Source organism: the organism of the source record quoted next, unplaced genomic scaffold, assembly GCF_019419815.1.
Source record: "Pyrus x bretschneideri cultivar Hongxiangsu unplaced genomic scaffold, Pyrus_bretschneideri_v1 Contig2, whole genome shotgun sequence".
Taxonomy (NCBI): domain Eukaryota; kingdom Viridiplantae; phylum Streptophyta; class Magnoliopsida; order Rosales; family Rosaceae; genus Pyrus; species Pyrus x bretschneideri.
In genome coordinates this window covers 4,832,724-4,845,039 of record NW_025999501.1, presented here as the reverse complement: position 1 = coordinate 4,845,039, position 12,316 = coordinate 4,832,724, and the positions used below count along the sequence as shown (strand labels likewise).

The 12,316-nt window shown below is 38.1% G+C and overlaps 1 protein-coding gene across 1 annotated transcript; it reads left to right on the top strand.

Annotated features, from left to right (window-relative positions):
• Positions 1 to 1,817: 1,817 nt before the first annotated feature.
• Positions 1,818 to 4,528, top strand: LOC103934545 (cyclin-D2-1-like). Its single transcript, XM_009344296.3, has 6 exons — positions 1,818 to 2,281; positions 2,742 to 2,828; positions 2,943 to 3,041; positions 3,184 to 3,385; positions 3,480 to 3,610; positions 3,935 to 4,528. Exons 1-6 carry the CDS (start codon positions 1,982 to 1,984, stop codon positions 4,172 to 4,174), a joined length of 1,059 nt encoding a protein of 352 aa, XP_009342571.2. The 5' UTR covers positions 1,818 to 1,981; the 3' UTR covers positions 4,175 to 4,528.
• The last annotated feature ends 7,788 nt before the right edge of the window (positions 4,529 to 12,316 follow it).

The following is a 12,316-nucleotide window of genomic DNA, read 5'->3' as shown; positions in this document are numbered from 1 at the left end:
AAATGGATGGCTTCTCTAAAAGAGTAAAAGAATTTATCTTATCAACCACAATCATATGCATTACTTAACAACACATCGTTGTCGAAGGACATATTTGAGTGCTGAGCAAATGTCAATATTTTCCTAACAAAGATTCGTTAGCATATTATTATATGAGTTAAAAACTCTATTTTCTTTCGTGTTTTTTTTCTCCTAGTTATGATAGCTCTTTTTGTTTGGGGGCGATAACAGTGTTCGTGATTGTGGTTGCTCTCTTACTCTGTTGAGAAGAGCCTTTGTGACGGCTATCAAACTTAGATCTTTAAGTGATGACTATTGTTCAGGTTAAGGTTGGTTTTTGTTTTTCTTTTGGTTTGTGTGCATATTAAAGCACCATGAGAAGGAAGCTAGACATTTATTGAAGATGATTCGTAGCAGTGCTTCTTTGCTGACAATTGTAAAATCATCAGAGTGCAATCTTTTCCCCGTGATGTGTGATGTTGTTACGTTGATTTTACAACTCACAAGGTTGTTATGATTCTAGTTTAGTGAAAAACTCAAAGGTAAAAATGATAAGATATTAAAAAATTATGGTTGGAAACGTATATCATCAGGATATACTTGCTTTTCATAAGAGTACGTATCAGTCATACGGTTCTATTTCAAAAGTGCTTTTTCATACACAGGTCCCTGCTAGTACCAGAGTACACGCGTCACAATGGGAGCGAAAAGACATCCTCATACCCCATTGCTCCGTCTTCATCATCCGCATTTACATTTCTACCCTTGTTGGTTGAGCCTTATTACTAGCCCAAAATTGTCTTTTTATTTGTGTCTTTTTGGTGAATTTCCTAAAAGTAATTATTCTTTTTTCTTCACAAGAAAAACAAAAACAATTTTTATAAATTAAAAAAATAACTAAACTGACATAACTCATGCGCGTTGTCAACAGTTTAACACTATAAATGGTATGCTGCAAGATTGTTAATTTTGATTATTAATTAAATTGCTTTTTATCTGAATATTTGGTACACGAGTATCTCGTACTGCAACGTTGTCTCATATTAGAATGTTACCTACCGAACAAATGTTCGAAACAACATAACTAATGATAATTGATACAATGCAAGTAAAAATTATATAAAGAAATTTAGAAAAAAAGCACATATGGTTGAGATTTTTTTTTCAATATTAACAAACCTAAAATAAGAAAAACAATATTGGTACAATGTCATAAAAATTGACATTAAACAAACTAATTCACATTTAGGAGAACAAAAAAATTGAATTACGTGAATATTAATTTTATTTTTTTTGAGAAAAAAGGGGGGCCGGGAGAACAAGGAGATAAAAGAGAGTAGGTAGCCATGGCATATGGTGGTTAAGCGAATTTATTAATCGATTTATCATTGAGATGGAAAATATCCAAAATTAAAATTCTAGTAAATGTTCTTGCCATGCACACCCTCAACACAATTTCTCTCTCTCTCTCTCTCTCTCTCTCTATCACACAAAATCTGGCAATTACCCTTCTGGTCTCCAGCTGTGTATATTTTCTCAATCTCGTTTTCTTCTGATTCCCTATTGGTGCCCTTTCTCTCTCCCTCTCATCTCTCTCTATCTGCCCTAGAAAGACCCACTCATTCCTTCATAAGCTGCTCTCAAGCTGCAGTCTTTTCAGCCAACCTTGAGAGAGAGGGGGAGAGAGAGAGAGAGAGACTTCACTCCAAATACACTATTCATTTTATTGGGTTTTATTTTCTTTCCTTCATCATATTTGTTCTTCTTCTTCGTTTTCTATTCTTTGATTCCTAAAAGCTCAATCGTCATCGTTCCCAGAAATCTGAAAAAAAAAACTCAGAAAATAAATATGTACACATACTAAATATATAAAACCAAAAACAAAGTTTGAGTCTTTATTCATTTTTGTTTCATAGTTGATGAAACTTTGGAATTCCTAGTGAGAGAAAGTGAGGAGAGAGAGTTTGTTGTTGTTTTTGCAATGGCACCCAGTTTTGACTGCGCGTTTTCAAGCCTGCTCTGCGCAGAGGAAAACATTTTTGATAATGACGATTTTGGGTCTGAGGAGGTTCATAGAAATCATCGAAACAACAGTCCAAAGGGAGGGTTTTGGGATGATGGTGAGGAAGGTCTGCCATTGCAGAGTCAGAGTGATGAGTATTTGAGTTCAATGGTAGAAAAGGAATTTCAGCACTTGCCTGCATCTGATTACTTGGTGAGGTTGCAAAGTGGGGACTTGGACCTTGCTGCTAGACAACAGGCTGTTGATTGGATTGGAAAGGTCATTTATTTACTCTCTTTCTTTCTTTCTTTCTTTTTTTCAATTTTTCTTTGTTTTTGGGGTTCTTTTTAATTTGATGGTTGTTGCATTTCTCCAATCAGAAAGAGCTTTTCTTTTCGTTTGGTTAATGGATTCAGAGACAAATTTTATGTCTTTTTTTTTTCACCTTAAATTGATTTATTTTTATTTTTATTTTATTTTATTTTTTTATGTTTGGGGAGTTTTATGAAAAATGGGTTTGGGGTTGTTTTTGGTTTGGTATGGTGGAGAATCTATTCTGGTTTGCTTTATGGGAAACAGAAAAATTGGATTTATGTTTTTACACTTTCCCCTGTTGTAAGCTGAACATGCCAAAGAGTCAAAGACCAACCCAGAAAAAGCGGAAAAGTCTGATTATATTTTCTCTGATTAATTAACTTCTTAATAAATCTTGCTAACATTGTGTTTTTTGGCTAATCAGGCAAATGCACATTTTAGTTTTGGACCTCTGTGTCAATACCTATCCATAAACTACTTGGATCGGTTCCTTTCTGCCTATGAATTTCCTGTAAGTCTTTGATCAATAAATCGAAAACACGACTTACAGATTGTGTGTTTAATTGCATCCAAGTCCTTCCATTGCTGATTTTGCATCTGTTATTTCTGCATAAACCATCTGCAGAATGGCAAGGCTTGGACCATGCAATTGTTGGCTGTGGCATGCTTGTCCCTTGCTGCAAAAATGGAGGAGATTGATGTCCCACTCTCTCTTGATTTACAGGTTTGGATCCAACCTCTCACATCCTCTGTATACTCAAGTCTTTTTACTTTGATCATTCTTGAGTTTTCTGTGACGGAATTTGAACCGGGTCTTGAATTATGTGTTTGAGGATGTCCTAAAGATGTGAGTTTTTTCGAAACAGGTGGCAGAGTCAAAATTTGTGTTTGAGGCAAGAACAATTCAAAGGATGGAGCTTTTGGTGTTGAGCACATTAAGATGGAGAATGCAAGCAGTTACCCCTTTCACATTCATAGATTCTTTCCTTCTCATGATCAATGATGATCAAACCAATCTCAAAGCTTCAATCTTGAGATCATCGCACCTGATTGTGACCACTGCCAAGGGTACTGTTCTTGTGCTACAAGTCATAACATGTGTCTGAAATTGTACCAATCATGGTGAAAAAGCAGCTTAATGTTCGGTGGGAATTGAATGCAGGAATTGACTTGTTGGAATACAGGCCTTCAGAGGTGGCAGCGGCAGTAGCAATTTCTGTGGCGGGAGAGGCCAAAACATTAGACAATGAGAAAGCAATCTCTATGCTCATTCAACATGTACACTTAGTAAAGGTATATCATAATTTGGTTTGGTTGGTGGTCCAAGTCCCATAAAAAAGAGAGAGAGAGAAAGAGATAAATGATGATGATGATTTTTGCTTTTGCTCTTATCATTTTGAGTTGATTGCAAATTACAATAGCAATATACGGAATTAGTACTTTAAAAAAGTTATCTTGCATCCCGAACATCTAAGGGATAAAAAAAAGTGCGAACGATTTTTTTAAAGTGTCAATAGCAATTTGAGATTAAATTCTACAAACAATACAAATGTAATATGATTAAACTAGACATGTTACAACTGTATTGACTGTTTATATTTTGGCTTGGTTTTGCAGGAGAGAGTGGCAAAGTGTGTAAATATGATTCATGATATGGCATTGATGAGTGGGGCCCCCATGAGGGAAGCTAGCGGGTCAGCCCAGAGCGTGCCCCAGAGTCCAATAGGGGTATTGGATGCCGGATGCTTCAGCTATAAAAGTGATGAAACCACAGTTGGGTCATGTGCAAATTCCTTCCACGATAGCTCAGATTCTAAAAGAAGGAAGCTAAACAGACCCTCTGAGGTGGAGTTGTAGAGACCTAAATGTGTCACTTTGTTACATAAGTAGGATTTTGGTGTGTTTTATCAAGTTTTTTTAAAGAAAAAAAATGTGGAAAATGATGGGAGAGGAGGAATGGCATGAGGAAAAGGAAAAACCTCTCCAGCTGTTAAATATTAGACTTCTTAGCAGCCAGAGACTCCCGAGCGGAGAAACTGAGAAAAAAGGGTGGCGATTTTCGCACTCTTAAGCCGTGTTCGGTTTTGTGAGATACAGTTTGTGTTTAGGGTTTGGAGTTCTGTTAATTTATTTGGTTACAAGAGAACAAAAACAGGAAATCTGAAAAGTAATATATGATTGCAGGAATATTTATATATGTTCTTAAGTGTCTTTGGCAGTCTTAATTAATTTTGATTACATGCAAGTAAGATTAGTTTAATAATTTGTGAGGGGTAGTGGGGAAACTTTGTGCAGTGACCTGTTTGTGTTTGACTGTTTGTCGAATCGGACCGTGGGGGTGATGGGGGTGTCTGCAATTTTGCTTTGTTGATACGGGGAGGGGAACTTTGGGAAGACGATATTGAATATCTTAATCCTGCCCCCAACAGCCTACCATGAAAAATTTAACACAAGAGACGGTGATATCTCTGTCAGAACAAGCTGAAGCACCTATTTTATTTCTCCACCTACACCTTGTTTGTCCATCTACTTGCAGACTCAACATGCTATCCAAAAGCAACACTTACGTTTATTACCCTTCAGTGACATTTATTCGTGCCCTAATTTGTAAAGCCCAAGGGACTATGTCTTGGTTGTATGTTTTCTTCTTCTATGTTTATCGCCATGTGTTTATGGGATACACAACCGGAAATAACTAAAAATACATTAACGTCTACATTAAATTCTACATGCATCAACCGTTTGATTGTCGTCTAAGTATACAATGTATTTTATGTAGTTGTCTGGTTTAAAGATACATTAAGGTGCCCTATATGCAAATGAGAATAAGCTTGGCCACTTTCAGGAATGGTCCTGTGACTCAAAAGCAAAAGCAATAGTGCTCAAAAGGAGGAATCAAAAAGTAGCAATAACAGTGACTACAACAAAAAATTATGAAACCCAACTAGTGTATACTAAAAATTACCATAAATACGTATTGATAATCAGTCTACAAACGAGATTGAATCATTTTGTATCTACAACACTTATCATGTAATTTGCTAACGTAATAAATTTTCCATACGACAATAAGACCTAGAGTGGGAAGTGCCTAATTTTTTACATAGATGACACGTGACAACTCCCAAAGGAATAGTTTATCACAACAACAGAAAGCTTAATCAACAAAAACTGCAGGAATAATGTCATGTGCATCCAGATTTTGCAAAGTTAATTTTACTGACAATCCTCAAAGGCACATCAAGTTTTACTAAGGAAATTGGTGGAATATTCTCCATAGAGAATCAATTGTATTATGGTAAGTCGGCTAGGGTTTCAATTAAACAAGATGGTGGTAAATCAAATCAATAAATATTGCATTATGAGGGTGATAATCAAGAGGTTTAAGTACAATCAATATTAACATAAGAAATAAAAGTCACACTAATTAAGATGGTACTTGATTGACAAAAAAAGAAAAAAGAAAGAAAAAAGAATAAGATAGTAGTGATCAATTAAGTGAGAAGAAACATTTGTTATCCACTAAGCAATTCCATTTTTATTTGTTTATAGAATCTTTTACAACACTAATACCAGAGAATCCTGTAAAGGCCAACAGATCCTCTCCGGATCCTTTCTAGTGAGGATTATGGAGATTCGTAAATCGTGTTCGTTCATCGTATATCGTACGATCAATTTTTGTTTGTATTTAATTTTAAATAAAAATATTTAAAATAATTTTCAACTGCACGATGTATGATGAATGGATACGATTCACGAATTTCTAAGATCCTGACAAAGAGGATCCATAAAAAATCCGGATTCCTCTAAGGGAACAGTCCCTCCAAATCAAACCCTAAAAGCCATAGTCAACAAGCCACACTCAAACAATTACCAATGTCAAAACATTTGAGTGATCAATGAAACCGAGAACCACTTACATGATATAGAAAAGTCAAAATGACGATGTCCTTTATTAATAATGTAACACTATGTGAAGAAGTTAATACAGATCACGACGTGTGATAGATTTGAAATATGCTACTGTGATGTACAGAAGATGTAAGTAGGTCATTTATACTGGGATGGGTCAATGGCTCGGACAACCATTTAAGATGAAAAGACAGTTCGAAATGATGCAGAACAGCAAAAATATCTAATGTCAATTTGTGACTTTTCTGGGAGAAACTTCTCAGGTGAGATGTAGGCATTGATTAAAGAAAAAATGAGTTATCCTAAACATTTGGTAAAGAGAAAATACATGACCATTCACAGTAGTGCTTTACCCCACCAACCAGGTGGCAAATGAGAGATTTAACCTAAGGTCCAAATTCCCAACCCAAAGTGATTTTTCCAGTTTCATGAAGCTGCAACAGGCCGGTGATAAACAATGATTTGTCAAGAAACTCAAGGAACAAGGAGCGGGCTGAATTGTCACTTCTGATAAACTATCACATAAAAGAGCAGGCTGAGAGGGGTCATGGGGCTTATAGCCTTAAAGTAGTGGGTCAAAAGTCATCCTTTCAGGAAAGGAGCTTGTCTATGATAAGTCACATGTACAGAGATAATAGACATGTGAAGAGATATATAGATAGATAAAAAAAAAGAGGTACACTACTCATGACATATGTGAAAATTTAAGAAGAGAAAGAGGGGTATAAGGCTCCGAGACATTAAAGTTCTTATCGACAATCAGACCATAGCTCAACTTGTGAATTTTTCTTAAAAGAAAAGATTGTTACTAAGACGTGCAAATGAATAAATAAAAGAATATTAGGCCATGAAATCGTTAACAAGTACAGTGAATTGGCACAGAGAATGAATCATAGCAAATGAACTTTTGTACATAAATTTCGAAATAATTCAGTTCACTATATAATCGATTTATCCATGTGAAAGCAAGTTAAAGACTTACTAAACGAAAACAAAAGCAATAAAGTTAAAGATAATCCTAAAGTTAATAGGATAATACTTAGGTATTCATTAGTGAGTACCATATATACTCATTTTTTTATTTGACCCAATCAAAAAATATCACGTATTTATTGAATTAGTAGCACATGAGCACGCGAGTCCGAGCAAATGCTGACTGATACTAGCCTTTCCCTATTCTCAAAAATATATCTGGGGTTCTTAAAATCTTTTGGCCTATACTACACATATTTGGGCTTTGGAACCTAAGAATAATCATGTAGGGCATCCTATACATATAATCAAAAGATAGATCACAGAAGAGAGTATTTACACGAACATATTAAAATTTGATTTTCCTATTAATGCCAATTCCTCCAGTATCGATACAATTGAATTCCGCACTGAATCGGATGAATCCGAGCACGCATATGATGCTCGCATCAATTTCGTTTCCCTAATTTTTTATTTATTTATTTATTTTTCTGGAATGAAATCTTTCGATTGAATTGAAAATTTCTTTCCCATTAGTTCGATTCATATTGTAAATCCGATGAACTTAATCTGCATACTGACCTCCATCGATCGAAGAATAGGAAGCTCCCGGTGGCTACCTCTCTCTCTCGCGGCGGCGCTCAGAGGTGGACGTGAGCTGGAAATGGCGGTGGAACTTAAATAGCGGGAGAAAGGGAGGGACTGGTTGTGGTTTGATTTCAAGAGGATGGCGGTGGGTGGTGACCATCTGATCTGGCTACTTAAATTACCATTATGTCCCTGTTATTTGGTCCCATAAATTTATGAGCTTGGTGGATTGGCCCAAGTTTTAGTGTGGCACCATAGGGCCTAGTTTTGGGCTGAAGCCCATCATTCATATATGCCCTGTCAAATCCAGCGTCTCGGGCTCATCAGTCCAAAATTGTTGTCGTACAAAATTTGTCACTCATTTTTCCATCTTCTCTCACCACTTGAGCCAACTCAGTATTGTCGATTTTTTGTTTTAGAGAAGAATATGGTGTCTCATTCTTTGGTTTTTTGGTAGAATGGGAACTTATGTCTCATGAATTCGTTTGAGTATTAGGTTGATAACATAAATGGTTTGTGTAATGTACGTTTTCAACCTCATCAATTTATTTGTTCAAGGCCGGAATGGACACATCATAGAATCTTGGGGTGTCTGAAAAGTAGCGTGCGACTGCTATTGTTGCTTCACACAAACTGTTGAGCAGTTCAAAAAATTAAGTTCATTGATTAGACAAAAAATTCAATAATAATTTACTATTGAAGGTGTTCGAGGCAAAGATGGATGGCCTCGCACAGCTCCCCAAGGGTGGATGGCACTTTGGGTCTAGTAGTCGAGCAAGCTCTTGTTGCTTGATGTGCTGCAAGATAAGTTTGAAAGGTGCATTTGTGGGGGTCTTAGGTGTAGGCCTTGAGGCTCGCAATCAAAACTAACAATGTGCTAGGCGTGCCACTACTATCTCAGTGTAACAAATGTAGAACAAGTGTGTTTTAAGTCAATTACTTGCGCTCCAAGTTACTTAAACTTCTTGTTATTAAAGGATTGTCACAGAGGGGTTAAGTTTGCATCGAGTTCTTTTTCTTGCCTTGTGAACAAGGACTTTTAGTTCATAATCTTGTATGTTCGAAATGAAGGGAGTTCAGGGCCCTTTAACCCATTTCCTTGATTCCAGTTAGTTCTTAATGGAAAGAAGCTTATTAAATTAACCAGATTCGATTGCACATAGGACTACTAGGTAGAAAACAGCTAGAAATAACTTGAATATACGATGAAAAGTACATGAAGTAATAGATCTACTAAACTAAAGTACAAACAATGAGACTCGGGCAAGATTTCATCTTGCAAGATTGAACTTCTTGCAGCCACTTCTCTTTGAGTTTACAGAGGTTGTATGCTAAAAAGGGAAAACAGGTTTTACAAGAGGAGATCGATACCACAACACTAGGGAAGGTAACAGAGCTTTTACTCTAGACAAAAAATGACTTTTCTAAGGGCATTATTGCTAAAAGGATTGAATCTAGGTAAGTTTCAGCTTTCTGGATGCAAATCTGGCTTGAAAGCAGAGTTTGTATGTTGTTTGTTTGATTGGTTGAGTGTCCTTTCTCTATTGTCTCTTTCTCCTTTTATAGGCGATTTGGCCCGACTGTCTAGGCTTTGTTCTTGTTCGAAAGCTCTTGGAAGGCAGTGAGTTATCTTGTATTTACACGTTTGTGCCATCAGAAAGTGCTTTTTGGTTGGTAGTGAGCTGGTCTCTGTCATTTGTCACTTTAATCATAGGCACATGGCCTATGCCTTGGCTGATAAGGCTTCAATTTGTTTCAGGCTTCAATGCTGGGCTTCAGGCAAGTTCAATTTGTTTTGGCGCCTTTGGGCTTTCCCTTATACAAGGCCCAATGTTTAAATATCAAATCAAACAGTGCCCCTTTTAATCATTGTTCAGTTTGCAAACCGAGACATTAATAATGATTAAACATCAGCCGCCTACTTTTACTCGGGACTTGCTCCACTTAAACAACCGTTTTCGTATAAACCTTTGCAATAACCCACGATTTCCAATGTTAACTAACTGATTACTATATAACCTCCACTTAAACCTCTCGGTCAAATACCTTAGCAATTTTTATTCTTCGAGTTTCCAGAATTCCCAGATTTTCCATAATTCTCTTCCCTTCGCAGCTTTAATTTGCTTTCCATCCTCGATTTCTTCAATTCTTACCCAGAGATCATCAATGACACCTAAAACTCACCCTGCATGTGAGTTTAATGAGGGCATTGCCACCATGCGTCGCTGACTCAACGACCTTTATCACATTCGGGCAAGCCTAAACTCTTCCATTTTCTTTGAAGAAGGAGATATTCATTCTTTGGGACCTGCCTGGACCACCAAGGTCCCAATTGCGGTGGAGAACAACATGCCCACTTTAAATTGGTTCAGCCCCAACCCATACTCTGCCGAAGCTAGCATTTCAGCCTCCAAATGGTCAACTCATTGTAGAGGTTTCCCATTGATGAAAGATGAGGCCTGGTCATAATGGGTAGACGAGCTCAAGCCTATATAGAAGAAGAAGTGGATGAGCAATGGAATTTATGAGCTCATTATGCTTTTCAAGGTCACAGTGATTGCTAAGCCTTAGTTCATGACCTTAGCTCTTATTTTCTGGAACACTGGGACCAATACGTTTGACTTTCGAACGGTCACATGTCTCCAATAATCCTTAACATAGCCCAAGTCTTCGAGCTAAGGCTCTCAGGCAGATGCGTGGAAGTACCTTACAATTTTTTTTCGCCTTCTTGTCCGACCATTAAAGACTTAGGCACATCTGACTTTATCATTTGGTTGAAGTACAATCCTTCAACTTTCAAGAGCTATGGGACGTCATTCAAGAGTTTTATCTTATTTGCTAATAGTATTTTCAGCCTGCCTTCTGCCACTACCAATAGGGATCAACAACACATGTACTTTCTTATGTACTAGCTCACAAGCACGTCTTCCCCAACAAATCCAAAAGAGTGAAGCTGGAGTGGATCCCTTGGTGGAAGCCTTCCATTCATTCGATGATGTGGCCACAGGGCCATTCCTTCGATGATGTGGCCACAAGGCCATTCCTCCTTATACGCCTTTACCACTTCTTATATGAAATGACCAAAGGTGAACCGTTCGAGATCAATCTCAATAGGCTAACCTGGATGGTCCAGTTATGGCTTTAATGGTACTTCCCTGAGTTTCGGGCACCTAACTTGGAGTTCCCCAAAGGAGTGGCTCCTGCTCCCATTTTGGCCTAGGCGTCTCCCATCAACCACTAGACATTTGCCTGCCTTTACTTCTTTAGAGTTTGTCAAACTCGGGCAGATTTGGAATGGAGTGCCTCTATTATGTGGAGATATCCATGGAGAAAATGCTAACAGCCTTTGCAAGGAAAAGTTCATCAGTTACTTCCAACAAAGAGATCTGGCATGAGGAGTGCGCAACGATCGCACAGGATATGAGCGTGGGCTAGAGGTCTACCACCCCAACTTCTAAGGTTGACAACTGGGTTCAGACAAGCCATTCAGTGATTTTCTTTGATTTCATGCACTATGGAACCTCCTACCACTTCCGCTTTCCTTCTGATGTAACATTTTGGACAGCTCGATGCAACCTGGAAGTGATGAGCCGCATCATCCACAAGCCTGTGGCGTTGAACTTTGAGTACACTTCATCATTTGCCACTTGGTGGGAGGCCAAGTGGTCGAAGAAGTATGAAGGGGACATCAGAGATGCCCATGACCGCCTCTTTCTAATAGGTATTCTTATTGCCTTTTGCTTCTTTTCTTACTTCTCTTAGTATTGCCCTTATGAATTGTCACTTATTAACACTTATTTTGATTTTTATAACTTTGTAACCCAAGGCAACACTGAAGAAGTGGATGTCGGGTCCGAAGAGGAAGCTGTAGATGCACTTGTTCTCCAAGAGGTTGCGAGGCAAGAGGTTGGGTCCAGCCATGCTGCCAGAGATGCTGGGGACATCTCCGAGCTATTTAGGGATTTTGAGGAAGAGGCTGAGCCTGAAGAGGAGACTCGGGCACCTTGAAGGATAAAGCGACAATGGTGGGGTCTTTCGAGTCCAAGCCCAATGAGCGACCTCAGCCTCGGTTTGCTCTGCCTAGCTCGAGAGCGACTTATACAAGGAAGAAGACCAGCTCATAAACCTCCAAGGCCTCTAAATCCTCCACTGCTCCTTCAGCTGAAGTGGGCAGAAAGAAGCAGAAATCTTGTAGTAAGTACTTCTAGTCTTAGTCTTTTTCCTTCAGTTACAGTTCTCATCCTTCTCGAGGCATGAACTCACTCTCTCTTTTTTTCTTGTAACCAAGGCTTTCAGTAACCAAAAAGCCTGCCCCCATTCCCAAAGAAGGGTAGTCGGGCGCCAAAATCCAACCCGAGGACAAGGTAGTCCTTGATACCATTCTCGAGGAGTTGAAGGTATAACTCTCATTCTCTAAGTCTTTAGCTATTCTTCAAATTCATTTTCTTTAATGCTTACACTGATTCTTAACTTGTGTTTTGAAACAGGATACTATAGGTGAAGAGACTGCTCAGCCCAAGGCTTCAT